Below are 16,685 nucleotides of genomic sequence, written 5' to 3'. Positions count from 1 at the left end.
AATTCCACAGGTAATCGCAGACTCCAAGATGGTTTGGAGCTAAGTTAGGTGTTGTTCCTGATGCTATGTAAAATTAGCGCCTAATTCAACACCGATTATTTTATTGGAGGAAAAATTCTCACCTGTAATCCTCAATGTCCAATTTTAAGGTATTTCTGATACAGTGGCTCAGTTCTGGTATAATCAGTATACATTATGACACTTTTGAAACGTTTCCGCCAGTGTCCTCAGGAGAAAATTCAACATGACATTTTGGAATCATTTCATTTTTGGAATTGGCAAGATTTTCTACTTAGCCAGGAAAACCTTGCAAACATGAGTCCTATAAAGTATTGCTATGGCAAGAATAGATTTAAAAACAAATAAAAACAAAATCTCAGAACAGGAGGAAAAGGTTTTTGCTTTGTGTACTATAATTTGATTTCATCTACTGGGTGGGAGAGAGAGATGTTCACCAGTAGATTTTTGGTTTAAAGTCTCTTATGAAAGAAGCAGATTAAAAGAAGAGAATTATTTGCCACATAACCTAATCTGAAAACTTAATTAAAATCATTTAAGCAACCATCAGCAAAATCATACTCTAATATTGCTTGCATCAGAGCAAGGTGGCAGTCTGAAAGATGGAGTTAGACTTGTAAACATGTTGCTTACATGAAATCTCTGAAGTGTTGTCCTAATACTATACTTTAGTACTTAAGAAAAAATCAAAGAAACATTCATAGAATTAAAGAGAGTCTAGCATTTATTAATTTATATTTTTCTTTTTCTTGCCATAAAATAAGTTTTAATAGCCAATGGATTGTGTGGAGAGCAAGGAATATCAGGTTATGAAATAATATTAATTGTAAGGATATACGTTGTACATACTTAAGTATTCTCCAGCAAGTCACAAATGACAACATTAAAACCCAGATAAAGCTCTGTCTAATGGAGAAAAGTCACATTTTGCAAGCACTTCCAATCTCATTTCATCAACTCTAGTATTATGAAACATATCACCAACATTGCTTAACTATTATTGTAGAATATTTTAAAGTCTCTAAGTACTTTCAGATACTATGGTCATGATTGTCTCAGTAAATATTCATGGTGGGTAGGGAGGTCAGAGTTGGCAACTTCATGCAATTTATGAAGGCATAAATTTACAGGAATTTAGAAATACTACAAGAGTAATACATCTTTTTTCCCCCCTCTAATTGTTTAGATTACATAAAGGTGGCCTGCATCATTTGGATTTGTTGCATTTTTAAAATAGCAAATTCTATTTAAAATTCAGCTAGTATCCCCTTAATATTATATATATATATATTTATTTATTTAATTCCTGTATGATATTAAGTAATTGAAATGTGCTATACCTCGTTAGGTAGACACTCAATCTTCTTTACATTTTTTTAAAAATATAAGTTTTGATGATATTTGAAAAATTGCAGGTTAAAAACTGACAAATTATTCATTCAAACTGTTCCATGAAATAGCAAGACATTGAGTAATTAATATATAGTATATTCAGTTAAATAGATTAGAGTGCCTTCAGAGATGTCCCCTTCAATTATCCTTAAGAAGTAGAGATTTTTACATAGTGTAGCAAAAATGGAATTTAAAGAAAAGGGAAAAAGTATTTCATACATAATTTGTTGCTGTCTTAGGACAGCTTGATGTTCTTACCTGATATATTGATAGCGTATGAGAATTTTACCTGTTTGAGCATCTCACACGTTTACAAGGGACCATGTAATGTCAATATGTATAAATATCCACTAGATGGCAACATTCCTCACTTTTAGGATCCTTATGGGCAGTACACCTAATTTTGATTTGGATTATGGGCATTAAAGCTAATCTTTCAGAAGCTAACTTCTTTTCCAAATTTTTCTTAGCTTTTTGATTACAAGATAATAGCAATAAAGTTCATCATTACATTTCAAGAACACAAAATGTAATCTTATAATTTTAATAAATATATAAAATCTGGTATTTGACTTGCATTATTCTTTCTGAAATAAACATGTATGTAAAGTTTGTTCTTTTTAAAAATTTACTATATCATAATAATATCACACATATTTTCTATTATTGGCTGATATCATAAACATTACTGCTATTCAAGGTTCTCTACATGGGTAAAAATGCATTCATTCTTTTCCTACCTCCATAAAACTCGTATAGTAAAATTCTGTGCCATTAAGGTAAAGCTCATGGACAGCATTCATGCTTTCCCATTGCCCTTCAAGTATTGGCCATGAAAATAAAAGAAAAAAATTACTGTGGTTACCATTGCAAAGCCTTCTAAGCATTCTATGCAGAAGGGGTTCCTTCTGAAAACTATTCAGCCTTCTCTTTTTTCTCATCCGCTGCCAAAGGGATGTAAGCAAAATGGTATATTTCATCATCAAGTTCTGCAAGGCAAATGTCACGGATAACTCTTTGGGCCAGATACCAAATTCAAGAGTTTGGCTCCATTATATGATTCAAGGAAAGATAGAATTAAATATTTACACTAAGTAAGGATATCAATACAATGGATAAATCTGACTTACAGTAGATAAGTATTGAAGAGAAATATACATTAAGTTTTGCCTCATCATAACTTTTCATTTAAACTTATAGTTGAGGCCAGGCACAGTGGTTCATGCCTGTAATCCTAGCACTCTGGGAGGCCAAGGCGAGTAGATTGCTTGAGCTCACGAGCTGGACATCAGCCTGAACTACAGTAAGACCCTGTCTGTAAAAATAGCCGGCTGTTGTGGCAGGTGCCTGTTGTCCCAGCTACTTGGGAGGCTGAGGCAAAAGAATCACTTAAGCCCAAAATTTTGAGGTTGTCGTGAATTGTGACGCCAAAGCACTCTACCAAGGGCGACAAAGTGAGATTTCGTCTCAAAAAGCAAAACAAAACAAAAAACTTATAGTTGGATGACACTTGTTTATTCTATATTTACGGAAGAATAATATTTCATTATGTGATTATTATCGAAATTTATTTATCCACTCTCCATTAATTTACTTATATATTTAGACACTGATATAGCACTATCTTAATAAATAAAAAATGTAGGTTCCTAAACAAGTCTAAACATGAGGAGTGTTAGTTCCCAATTTTATTAATTTTTTAAAAGTTTTTATTATAGGTCCTATATGTATACATTTTAAAAATAAATTTGCCTATGGGCGAGCACATACACACACACACAAACAAATAAAAAACCTGCATGGATTTTCTTGTGAGATATATTTAATCTGTAAACAAACTGGGAAGAATTGACACCTTAATAATAGAGAGTCCTCTGATCCATGAAAATAGTATATTTTTCCATTTGGGGATCTTTAATTTTTCTTAGCACAGTTGTGTTCTTTTCAGTGTTATGAGTCTTTCACATCTTTTGTCGTATTTATTTCCAGGTATTTCATAATTTATTGTTATTATAAAATGTATTTTTTTTGTAATTTCCATTTCAAATTATTGTGAATATCTAGAAATACAACTGAATTTTGCATGTTGATTCTGTATTCTGACACTGTGCTAAACTCACTACCTTTTTCATATTTTCTATGAAAATTTTATGACACTTGTGCCTGCAAATAAAGACAGACTTAGTTCTTTATTTTTACATTAATGATCAATTTGTGTTAAATAGAAAATTTTACTTCTTTCTTTCTAATATGTAGATGCTTTTTATTTCTTTTTGTTTCTTTATTGAACTGACACTTCAAATACAAATACATTGAATAAAAGTGTTAGGAGAATACAGCTTAACCTTTTTCCTGATCTTAGAAGCGACCCAGTTTTCTAATATTATGACTTAGTGACAGATTTTTCATAGGTTCTCTTTATCAGACTGGTAGTCTTTGTTCTAAGATATACTTTGATATTAATACATCCACTTTCTGTTTCTTAGTTTTAGCATGATAAATCTTTTTCATCTTTTTACTTTTAGCCAATTTGTGTGTTTGTCTTTAAAATATATGTTTTTTAAGTAACATAGAAGTCTTGTTTTGATAATCTCTGCCTTTTGATGGTGAACGTGCAGAATAGTTTCTTTGAATGTAATTTTAGTATAGCCAGAGGTCAGATTATCTGTTTCCTCTATTTTTCTACATTAATTGAATAATTTTGTAAGGTCATTTTCTTTTCTGATCTACTACAATTTACCATTGTTGTATTATTTTCATGATGGCTTTAGGACTCAGATCACATTCCTTAGACTACCTTTAAATGATATAACACTTCACATTTAATATAAAAATCTTAAAATACTATATTTTTACTTCTCTTCTATGAGTCTTCATGTTATTGATATCATACATTCATCTTACACATATAGTAAAATCTTTAACCATCTTTTTTTGTTTCAACCATCAATTATCTTTCAAATATACCACACTGAAATAACTTTTTTAATTATTATTATTTTTTTACCCATTCAGTTACTGTTTCTGGTGCTCTTCAGTTCCCTTTTACATACATTGCCAACTTACGTTATTTATTTGAGTTCAAAGGATTTCCTTTAACATTTCTTGTAGAACATATTTGCTTCTTATGAATTATATCAACAATTCCATACCTGGAAAAATTATTTTGCCCTCAGTTTAAAAAATGTTTTGAGTGTGTATGGATTTCTAGGAGAGCTTTATTTTTCTTTTACAGTGAAATTGTGACAATGATCCTCCAATTTCTTCTCACTTGCATTATGGCCAATGTGCAATGACCCTTCATCCTTACTGTTTCCTGGGTGCTTTAATATTTTTCTATTGTATTTATCCATGTTTCTGAGAATTTGATTATCATATGCTTGGTGGTATTTCCTTTCCTGTTGTTCATGCTTGAACCTGGAAAAATATGATTTTCATCAGATTTGGAAAATGTCTGTCATTATTTATTTAAATATTTTCCCTCTTCACCCTCCTCTGAGAATTCCAATTATATATTCATTAAGTTTCTTATCATTATTAGAAAATTCATGGTACTCTTTTTATTTTCTCTTTTTCTTTCCTTCCCTCTCTCCCTCCCTCTCTCCCTCTTTTCCTTCCTTTTTTTTTCCTCCCTCTTTTTTCTTTTCTTTTCTTCTTTCCTTACTCTCCCATTTGTGTTCGTTCTTTATACATGTCATTTGAGGTGACATAGTAAGTCCAATCCCTGTTTGATTCTCAGTTGTCTATCCTGACTTTAATAAAATCATTAAAATATTACTTGGCCTAGAAATTTTAAAATTTTAGCTTATTATTTTAAATTTTTTAATTTCTAGTATTTGATTATAATGTGCCTTGTGCTATTTCCTTTTATATGTCTTGTGCTTAGAATTCATTAAAATTTTCAAATTGGGGAGTTTATAATTTTCATCAAATTTGGAAAAAAAAATCTTTGTTGTTATTTCTTTAAATATTTTTCCCTTCATCTGTTGCTTTTCCTTGGAGATTTCAATTCTATGTTTATTAAGCCTCTTACAATTATCAGAGAGCTCACTACATAATTTTTAGGTAGATATAATGGCATATTCATGTTGCTAACAACTATTTACTAATATAATCAAACAACTGCTAAGGCTGGGGTGTAACAGTATAGTTGTAGCTCACTACAGTCTTGTACTTCTGGGCTTCACTGATCCTCCTGCTTTAGCCTCCCAAGTAATTAGGACTATAAGCATGTATGTCCCCATACCCAGCAAATTTTCTTTTTGTAAATATGTGTCTTACTATGTTGCACAGGCCGGTCCTAAACTTTTGGCCTCCAGCAGTCCTCCCACCTCAGCCTCCCACCTCAGTCCTAGGATTATAGGCATGAGCCATCACACCTGGTCCAGAATTAAAAATTCATTTATCACACAAAATTCTCAGGTATTTTGATAAAAAATCAACAATTCACAAGTGACAAATATTAGGTGTCAACTTCTATAAACCTTTCTGTTGAAATTGCATACTAGTATATCAAAGACAAAGTACTTAAAAATGGAGATGATATTTTTATTTTAATTCAACTGATAAAACTACTCCACACTTATTTTCAAAAATAGTAGAGTTCAAAAGTGAATCCCAGAGTTGTAAATTCACAATGTTCCTATGTTAGTAAATAAATATATTTTAAATATAAATCCTAAATGATAGATTTCCTCTCAAAAGCTGTGTTTTCCATTTTCTGGGACATGCACCTCTTGAAAAATTACAAAATAATTATTCTTTCCTTTCTTTGCATTATAAACAATCCCAAATTTAGTCATAAAATTTAAGTTGTCCAATAATATTTCAATCAAGATATAGTGCTAGTTTACATGAATAAATATTTATCAATGTTTCATATCAAGAAGAAAAAGAAAATAGTGGCAGCATGATCCAGCAGGATGCCATGTAACGAACAAGCCTAATAAGAAATATAACTGAAGGATTTCTAATACTTCATCAATTATCAGAATTGGGCTAAACCTACTTAATGAATGAAAAAGGCTGAATTCAGAATTAATATAGACTGAAGACTCTCAGATCATTTTCAAAAAGCATCATTTCTATGAAAGTACCTTCTATCAAAATGATCTGACTCAAATTTGCCATCCAAAATGTATTGTTCTGAGAGTCCTACAATTATAGATTTCATTTTTTTTCTGGTCAAGCATAACTCTGTGGCTCTTTCTGTAACATTTATAGTCATCTGTTTTCAGATGCTGGACAGAAACATCAGCAAAGGTACCTGCCATCAAATCTCTTTAGTGCGGGATTTTTACCTGTACTTGAATTACAAAATTTTCAAAATAATCTTTATTTATTCACAGCTTATCTGTGTCTACAGAAAGTTTAATCATAGTGTAGAAAAGAAAATTACCTAAACCAATGTGTAACTTCCAGATCATTTATTTTTTATTACGACCACAAGCATACCTAAAGTCGTTTCGGATGGTACAATAAAATCATTTGCGTGAGGTATTTGTTCTTACACTGACACTCTGATTAAAATGTTACACATGTTTATATTCAACAAATTTGATTTAACTCAAATATATGCTGCAGATCACAATTTTTCTGTAAGTACTATGAGAGCTCTTGGTCAATCTATCAAATTTGAGCTAAATATAGTTGTTAAAAGTATGTCATCTGCAGATACACAAATTATCTTTGGGGGCTTGGTACAAACAAACTAACAAATATAAACATCTGATCAACTTTACATTCTGTATGAGCCAAATACTAATTTTTATTACACAGGACTTCTTTACTTTTATACATGATTTAAAATAGTAACTTGGAAAGGGTAATTATGTAGTTTATAATGTACTCATTAGAAATTTATAAATAAAAACAACATTTGGTCCTTCTATTAACATGTTTCATTGTTACAATTAAAAAGTTGTAATTCCTATTTTATCTTACCCTTACATTCACATCTTTTTTACAGATAGTTCTGTGGTTTGGATAACTGAAAATCCAACTCAGTGATCCCATTTTTTTTTTTTTTCTTTTCAGTTTGCCTATAACAAACTTGCTCAGAAAGTAAGGTGTCTAGAAATAGAGGACTTTTGGGTAGAATATCATGTAATGTTGATAAATTCATTCTAAAATAAGTAAAAGAAGTTTTCTTGAAAGAAGGTGTTATTTTTCTCAGTTCTGGTTTAAATAATAGTAGACTACATTGCACCCAAACTTAGGATAAATTAGCAAAGAAGCACACAATTGGGTAAAATCACTCCATTACATACCTTTCCACTCTGAAACTTAGGATAGTGAAAAAGAGTAATATTATTTAATTTTAGTGTTTCACGAAAGCATAGTGTGAGAACCACTTTCCTGATGAAGTAGTCTTTTATCATTTTCAAGGTTAATTTTTCCCTTGACTGAAGCAGAGTTCACTCTTCATTCTAAAAACAAATGTCTAAGGCATGTACCACTAACCCCCATGAAATGTTAATGGAGAATCTTCTCTTTCAGCAGCAGTTCTCTAGCAGTGGTTCTGACTGTCAGCAGAAAAATTTCTATCATGAATATCTATGTCTCCAAAACTATTACTTTTTTCCATTTCTAGGTATTATTTTTCCCATTTCTAAGTATACTGTTAAATAATTATAAAATAAAAAGCACTGAATGAACCATTATTCAGAAAATAATTGTTTTCTAATTCGAACTAAAAAGTCTTCTTTAAATGAAACTTACCAAGCATTTTTTTTATCACCTTCACCATACAAAGTCTATTTAAACATTATAGCACAAGCAGAATGTCCACCAAGAGAATAAATTTGTTGCTTTATACCCTTAGATGGAACCACCTATCTTCTGTTTGGTTGCTTAAGCAGAGGGGAAGTTGATTTGGCAAAATGAGTTGCAATTTGGGTCTGGAGTCTTATTGCAAGGATTAAAAGTCCATCTATACTGAGTCTAAGCCTGTGATTCTGCGAAAATTATTTGCCCTTGTTATATGTTAGTCTTCTGATCTACATAGTCAATATACCAAAGAGATACTTATAGGTACTGGGACTATAGAGTGGTATGAATTTTAACTTAAGTATCTAAATATTTAAATACTTAGATACTTAAGTTAACTTAAGTATCTAAAAAGCAAGTTCTTAAACAAATCCATTCAATATGATTATGACAAATATTCATTCAACAGTATTTACTGAGTAACTACATGTTGTATGATAGAGGCAGAATGATGAGTACAATAAGAAATTTTAAAAAATAGAGCATCACTACTATAAGAACTTAAAACAAGGGGAAATGAATTTGGGTGATCAAGACTTGCTTCCTTGGGAAAGGCACAGAGCTCTTATGCAAGACTCGTAGGCACTGATGAATAGGAATGAACTCCAGAAAAGTTCATTTGAGGAAATAACAGCTAAAAAGAGAAGAAATGAGTTCTTGAGGCCCAGAGACAGTGAAAAAGAGAAGGACATTACATCCAGAAGGCAGAGGATAAGGGGAAGGCTGAGGAGTGAGGGGTCTATGTAGCTAATCAAAAGACAGATCATTCAGAACCAGGCTGTGTATGGTATACATCACGATCAGTGGGTTTCTCTGTATAGACAAATTGTAATCAGGGAGTGGTAGAAATCCTCTGGGGAAAAAAAGGGCAGTGAGGGATGTGAAAAAGTACTTCAGCTTTCCCACTTTATAACAGAAAATTTATTCACTTCAGGTAACAAGGTGCTACAGGTGGCAGTTGCAGAACTCCAGTTCAAAAAAGATAGTAGTTTAGATTGGTGCCAACAATGTAAGTAAAGAGAGGTGGGACAGACACAAGTTAGATTTTCTAAGTGAAAATGGCAGGGGAGGAATATTTTAAAATGATGGGAAAGATGATGCTGCCAAATACGATTTGGATACAACCCAATATATGGAAAGCTATTCTCTGAGATAAGGAAGGAAATTGAGCAACACAGACATGAAATTACAAACTCAACGTTGTACATGTTGTATTTAAATAATATTCGCAGTATCCACCAGACAGGTCAAGTAGGTAGATGAATTTAGGAGATTAGAGGTTGGGGTGAGGTCTAGGTTTGGACATGTAAATCTGGAAATACTGTGTGCGTGTGAGTGTGTGTGTGTGTGTGTGTGTGTGTGTGTAGTAACTAAAATCATGGAATTAGATGACTGCACTCTGTACGAATTTAGAATCTGAAAAAGCAAGCAGCTAAAACATGACATCTTTTCTCCCACACACATCACTATAAACTGCAAGAATATAAATATTGCTTTTTGGTTTTATAGTTTACTACATATGGGATTTTGGACAAGAATATCCACAACACAAATATATGGTGATCTGAATATCCAGGAAATTATACACTTTCAAAACTAAATTTGAATAGAGAAGAAGACAAATGAATGATTAACAGCGGAGATCAGTGACCTATTATTGAAAACTATTCTTAATGTAATTGCTTCTATAACTTACTGAGATTTGTTTAGGGATATGGTAGAAGGTATTTCATATAATAGGTAGGAAAAGATAACAATTGAGTTTTGACCATAATTGGTTTACCCCTGTATTCCTATGACCTTTCTGTTTCAAGTCTATGATAATTTGACCTTTCCAGAATTCTGAGATCATGGGTAGCTTTCCCCTGCATGTCCTCCATCTGCTACTGAAACAACCAGTTAAGTGAACTGAGCTACTCACATTTTTCTAAAGCACAATTCCTAACTTTCATGGGATCAAATAAATGAATAGTGTGTCAAAAAAATGAATAAAGATAACATCAGAAAAGATGCCCCAACTCTTGTTTTAAAAATAAAAATCAATTTAGTAGAGAAGTCAGAATTGATACAACAAAAGGTTATGTATTAAATGTGACATCATAGTTTAGTGATATACTACTGACCCCAGCAATAAAAAATATCACACAGGGTTTTTGCCATGTATATATTCATTGATAGATCATCATAAACAATATGTAGCCTGCCTTGACGTATTGTCAAAAAAAATATTAATTCCACATCACTGATTATTTTGCATGAAAGGCTGAAGTATAATCAAATTTCCCTTCAGAATTTTACTTTGAGAATGTTGTCTCTTCTAGTCAATGAACCCTAGTCTTATCATATACCGCATTAAGATATTGCATATTTATAATGACCAATAGCTAATTTTACTAATGTGTTTTCAATCAGCCATTAAGAAAGTTTGAAAACATACAAAATCTATCAGAGACTGGCTGTGCTGAATTGTCTAGTAAGGAATTTGAATTTACCTATAGAATTAAGTATTAATATGAATTTTAAAATAAAATTAGACTTAATTTTCCATAGTTTACACATGGAAAATCTTATAAAGCACCCTGATTCCAATAGTAAAATTAACTTTGGTTGATACTTGAGTTATTTTCAGAATTCTTCTCAGAACTCTTTGTGAATAAAATTAGTGAAAAATTTTGTTTACGAAGTATAAGCAGTAAAGAAGATGAAGTTAAATCTGGTGGGTGTTTCATTCCTGAGCTATATATTTGTTAATTTATTGTAATTTCTTAAGTCATTATCATTAGCATTTTCACATTCTCCAATTTACATGAAAGTCTCCATAATCTGTGGATGTTGAATGTGCCTCATTTACTTAGTATTTGTTATAAAGAAAACTTTTTAAACAAAATTAAACATTGTTATTTCCAGGAGATTGGATACTTCAGGCTAATTTGAAATTTTATATACAATGTCTATTATTCTATGAGCTGTCAGAGTCTCTAAAATCTCAGTTTTATTGATGTATAATTAGTAAATATTTAACCTAACCTTTTTACTTCTAAATAAATAAAGTAAAATGCCAAATGTTTATGAATAACCCCCCCATTTTTATATTTGCTAAACTAAAGAGATAAAAAATACATTTTATTTTTAAAATACTAAAATGATAGATGACTAGTAGATACATAAATTTAATAACCTCGTGGAATTCATGGTACCCAAGGTTATAATTACTTTTTGGTAAAAGATCTTATTTAATTGAATAACAAATATACATATTTAGGTCTCATATATATGTGTGTGTATATATATATGTATATACATATATGGAAAAACCTTTAAAAATTGCAAGTTAAACTTTTCCCTCTTAAAACAATAATCTTATAGTAAATGTCTTAATGTAGGAAAAAAATATGTTCGGGGTCCTTAAAATTCAAATTCAAATCTATAATGCATATAATTTAAAAACTTTGAAGTTTTTTTTTTTGTGTGTGTGTGTGTGTATTTAACTTCACATTTGTCAGCTTCCCTAAAGAGCACACATAAATGTATGCTAGGTAATCTATGGTATCTATAATTTTGTTTTATATTAATTTTGCTACCTAACTTTATAAGAAGCCAAGTCAATTGACCAAAAGTTAAACAAGTTGCTTCTCTGTATAATTTGTTATTGAATGGTGATTAAAATTTATCAACATATTCATTATAATTTTCTTATCTTTCTTCTTTAATAATGCATTCTAGTAGCATATGAATCTAAATGCAAATCCTTTCATATCCTGGTTGTATGGCAAAATTAGAAATGATGGAGTATAGAATAAAAATGAGTCAATTCCCTAGAAATTTGAAACTCAGAAGGAGTTTTATGTGTGTGAAGGGTTTTCTATAAGCCTTCAATAATCAGAATTCTACACAAAGAATTATAATACTAGAAATAAACCAGGAATAATTAATGAGCTGCTTACTAAAGACACACAATTCCAATACTGAGGCAACAAATCGTGACAACTGAATGCAAAGGAACTTAGCAACAGTTTTATTCTAAGACTCTGAACAGGGCAAAAGTGAACATGAAGTACAAAAGGTAAAAGAGAAGTTGAGATGGAAAATCAGACTTTGTTTCTAGAGGTGGGTTGGGAGAGAGACAGTGCTGCTGACCAGTGGCCTCGTTTTGTCTAACTCATTATTCCTAAAATAAGTGCAAGCCACAGGGATCCTAGATAAAATGCTAAGTCAGTTACTAGGCCACTGTCTGCGGTGCATCCTGATGATGTTTAAAGCAAATTTCACCTCATATCAGACAATACAATTTAATGACAGAAGCTGACAGAACACTACAGTCTCAGAAATACGAGAACCCGTTCCACGCGGAGATCTGCCAAGATGAGACATGTTCAATTAGTGACTGCAACCCCCCAAACTTCCATAAAGTCATGTAGCTGAACAAACAGAAATTAATGAACAAACTTTTAATGAGATTAGCATTTCAATAATAAAAACCAGGCTAGCATCTCTTAACCTACATTTTCAGCCTGAAACGTTTTAAATTTAGTAATCATAAAAGCACAGGCAGAGAAATCGGTGGGGACTGGGAGACGCTTGGAAGACCCAGGGGAATCACGGTACCTTGGTCCACATCCTTCACCTGTTGCCTGGCTCGAGTTGGCGGGTTCCACTTTGAGCTCCTGCAGGGCCAGCCCTTTCTCGTGTGGTCCGGGAAAGTCCATGCCTGACACCACTTCCTCCTCTAGGGACTCCACGTAGAAGAGAGTCCTGGCTGGTTGCTGGGTGCCCTGTCCGGGAGCCCCTTGCTGCAGCCTTGTAGCAACTGGAAGCAGCGTGCCATTCAGGGGACCGAAGGAGGAAGAGGAAGAAGAGGGGGACGACGACGAAGAGGAGATGGAAGAGGAAGGCTTCTTCCAGAAACTGCTCCCGCTGCCCTTCTCTTGGTTTTTGAGCAGGCGGCTCTGGCTGGGTCCCCAGTGTTCGAAGCTGCCGCTGCCATCCTGTTGCAGGCAGCCGCCCCCCGCCGGGCCGCCGGTGGACGGCGACGGGTGGCTGAAGAGTTTCCAGCGGAGTCGCAGAATGTGCTTCACATCGAAGTCTTTTCGCCCCGAGCCTGACATGCTTTAGGAAGGCAAAGGGGTGGCAGCTCACGCCGTAGACTGGCTAGCACGGTATCGGAAGCCACCCAAGTCCAGGGGCGCAGGAAGGGGAAAGATGCGCCTTCTGCGCTCAGAGAGCCAGACCAGGGGACGCCGGCTGTGCGCCCTCCCGGGCGAAGACCTGAGCGCTGGTGGCAAAGCCGCGCGGTTCAGCCTTGGTAAGGTTCACCGGACCTGGAAGTGGGGAGACCACGGGCCAAAAGAAGAGGCAGGAGAGTGGGACGCCAAGGGCTTAGAGTCTTCGATCCTGGAGCGGGAGCCCCGCGGTTATCCAGAGGAGGGGCGACTCTGAGGATGGAGGTGCGCGAGGAAGGGAGATCTGCGCGCTCCAAAGCTCGAGGGTGGGGGGCGCGGCCGCTGGATACACCTCACTGGGACGCGCTCCTGGCAGAACAGAGCTGTAGTCGGGAAGGTGTGGGCGCTCCTGTCCGCGCAGCTGAGTGCAGTGCCTGGGGCACGCAGAGAGAAAGAGCCTCAAGTCGCGAAGAAGCGTATCCACAGCCAGCCTTCCTGGTGCACCTGCGCCCCTCTCCCTGGCCTCTGCGAGGATGCCCTGATAGCTTGCTTTTTATGTCTAGGAAAGTCAAATGCTTTCTGCAGTGCGAGAAGGGGTGGTTTTAATATAGTCAGTTTGCAAGAGACAAAAATGTATACTGCTGAAAATATAGGGAGACCAAAGAAAAAGCCCGCCGGTGAAGCTGTCAAGGTCCTCACAGTACAATTTTCTCTCTGCCTCAGCGCCTCCTCCTCCCCCTGAAGTGACGCAGATGTGCACTGGGGCCTATACGGAGAGATGGAGGGAGGGAGGGAAGGCTTCAATCTTCTTTATGCAAGTGAGTCTGCTGCTCTTATTGTCCCCTTGCGTGGGTCCTGTCACCTTTTTTCACCCTCCTTCCTCACTTCATTACAGTGTAGCAATACAAGAAAAGCAAACAGGCATGATGCTTTAGCATCAGTATACACCAAACTGGAATCATGGCAGTGGAAACTTAATAGGCTGCCATCCGTCTGCAGGTTGCAGGTTAATAGCTTGAATTATTTAATAAACTGAATCTGTTAACCTTTAGCTTTAGTTTCTCTGTAGTGAGACACAGAAAAAACAGGGATACCGACATCAAAGAGTGATGATGCCACCAACCTGGCACTTAAATTGTGCTTCGGTTATTAATGCACCCACGCAGTGATTCACCCCAGGGGGCCAGAAGCACTTGGTAAAAATTCAGAGATGGGCATCTGAACGCAGGGGCGGGGTTTCGCAAAACCAGTGCATTTGATGTGCAGCCTCAGAATGAAAGCTGTGCTCCGTGGAAACCCACAATGGAATAAAATGATAAAAGTGAGTTTCAAACATAACCTTCTGGTACATAAATCATTGTGTTAAATGCATGGAAGAGTTTAGGCAATAAATGAGTAATAGCCAAGAGCTACTATCTTACAAATAGGTGTTTAGAAATGTGTTTCCCTTTATACCTATACATAGATAGCAATGAGGATTGTGATCACTTTCTAGATAGGAATACATGGAATTATTTTTTTCCTTTTCCTTTAAAAGGCCATTAAAATAGAATCCAATAACCTCTGCTGAAGGCAAGGGGACCAGAGAATCAGGAAGTGGTGATTGTCCATTCAAGGAATTCACAGCTTCAGCAACCCCCAGCAGGGAGTAGGAAGCAAATATTAAAGTGCAATAATATCACTGCTCTATTACCCCGTTCTTGAGCTGTAAACTTAACTAGAAGCAAACCAAATGTGAAATCCTTAAACAAAACTCTACATTTTAATATCAAGAAATCAAGTGCACAAAAGCCCTGTTTTCAGGGGTAGAAAAATCGGTATTATTCATTTTAATATTGATTTATGACAGCTGGACTGCAATCCCTGTGCCTTTGTTTTTCCTCTGGTATACAGTACTTTAAAAAAAATTAAAAACTCCTTTAAAGCAAACAATGGGTGACAGATCATTTTTATCCAAAAATGGAATCAAGTAAGTATCTCCCTTAGGGAAGGAAACAGTGTATGAAATTATACATCACAAACATAACAGAGAAAATATCATCAGAGGTAATGTGGAATCTGAAGTACATATAATTAAGTGATTTCTAGGGTAATTGGTGTTTTATGAATTTTCTAACGTGACATAATTTTCTATTGATTTACAATAATTTAAAATAACATGTACAAGGTGACTCTTCTGTATCTACATTTTCTTCATTAATATCTACCACATTTCAAAAATTGTAATGTAAAATTCAGTTTTTTAATTCTGAAATTCAATTTTGTGTTTCCTTATGCATCTGCAATACTACCATTACCACTCCACAGCTAAAAGTTATCTCTTTAATGATCAGTATTTTATATGACTTTAAAAAAAGTTGTAAGATTAAGTTGTGGTATAAGAGAATATGAATTAAAAATAAGTTATAATTAATAAATGATAAATAATGCCGAGTTGTTAATTTCATAATATGTTTGTAAGTTTAAAACATGGTAATAACCTATTATTTAATAAAATGCTTTTCCATATTTATCAGTGTATATAGAGTGCATGAGTTTGAAATAATGTCTTCTTGGGGAAGATATTTAAATATAATTTGTCTTAATATCATATTAAAATATTTAGGATTTAGAAAGTAAAATATGTATAAAGTTATGTTAAACTGAGATGATTGACGAAAATGATTATATTATTTTCACCTGATTGTTACTATACTACAATATTATTGGGAAAAGAGGACCAGAAAGGAAGAAAAAATAAAGGAAAAAAGAGAGGCATGAAAGAGAAAAGAAAGGGGAAAAGTAAGAAAAAGGAAAGGAATGAAGGAAAGCAAAATAAAAAGAAGAAAGAAAAAAGAAAATAGGAAGGAACGAAAAAGGAAGAAAGAAGGGAAGGAAGGAGAAAGGAAGAAAGAAGGGAAGGAAGGAAGGGATGGAGAGAGGGAGGAAGAAGAGAAGGAAAGAAGTAAAGGAGGAGGGAGAGAGGGAAAGAATTTACTTGGACATCATGACTTTGTTGATATTAGATAAAATCCTTCAAAAATATACCATGTGAAATATTGCACTATTTAATTTATTTACCCACTATTCAATATAAATATTTTAATTTGACACTTACCATGTACCAGGTCTAATACTAAGTAGTAGCAAATATGAAAGAAATAGGTTCCTTGCAGCCTGCTAACAAAATTCACAAAGGAGAATTGTTTAATCAGTCATAATTTATGATTGACTCATGGGTCAATTAAATTAAGATTTAAGATAATCAAACTTATGGGCAAGAGGACATTGGCATAATAAAGATCACTTTTAAGAATTTAGAATCAAATCACACTTTGTTTAAAAGAAAAAAAAATTCCATTATATAAC

General features: G+C 34.1%; 1 protein-coding gene across 1 annotated transcript in view; it reads right to left on the bottom strand.

Annotated features, from left to right (window-relative positions):
- Positions 1–14,082, bottom strand: part of KLHL1 (kelch like family member 1) — a 326,246-nt gene extending 312,164 nt beyond the window's left edge. Inside the window, exon 1 of the mRNA XM_053563984.1 lies at positions 12,784–14,082. Coding sequence (XP_053419959.1) covers positions 12,784–13,283 — 500 coding nt within the window. The 5' untranslated portion in view covers positions 13,284–14,082. The remainder of the gene's footprint in view (positions 1–12,783) is intronic.
- Between the last annotated feature and the right edge of the window lie 2,603 nt (positions 14,083–16,685).

Source organism: Nycticebus coucang, chromosome 15 (assembly GCF_027406575.1).
Source record: "Nycticebus coucang isolate mNycCou1 chromosome 15, mNycCou1.pri, whole genome shotgun sequence".
In the NCBI taxonomy this organism is placed as follows: domain Eukaryota; kingdom Metazoa; phylum Chordata; class Mammalia; order Primates; family Lorisidae; genus Nycticebus; species Nycticebus coucang.
Note: the sequence above shows the minus strand (reverse complement) of the source record. Positions and strands in the feature narration are given on the sequence as shown.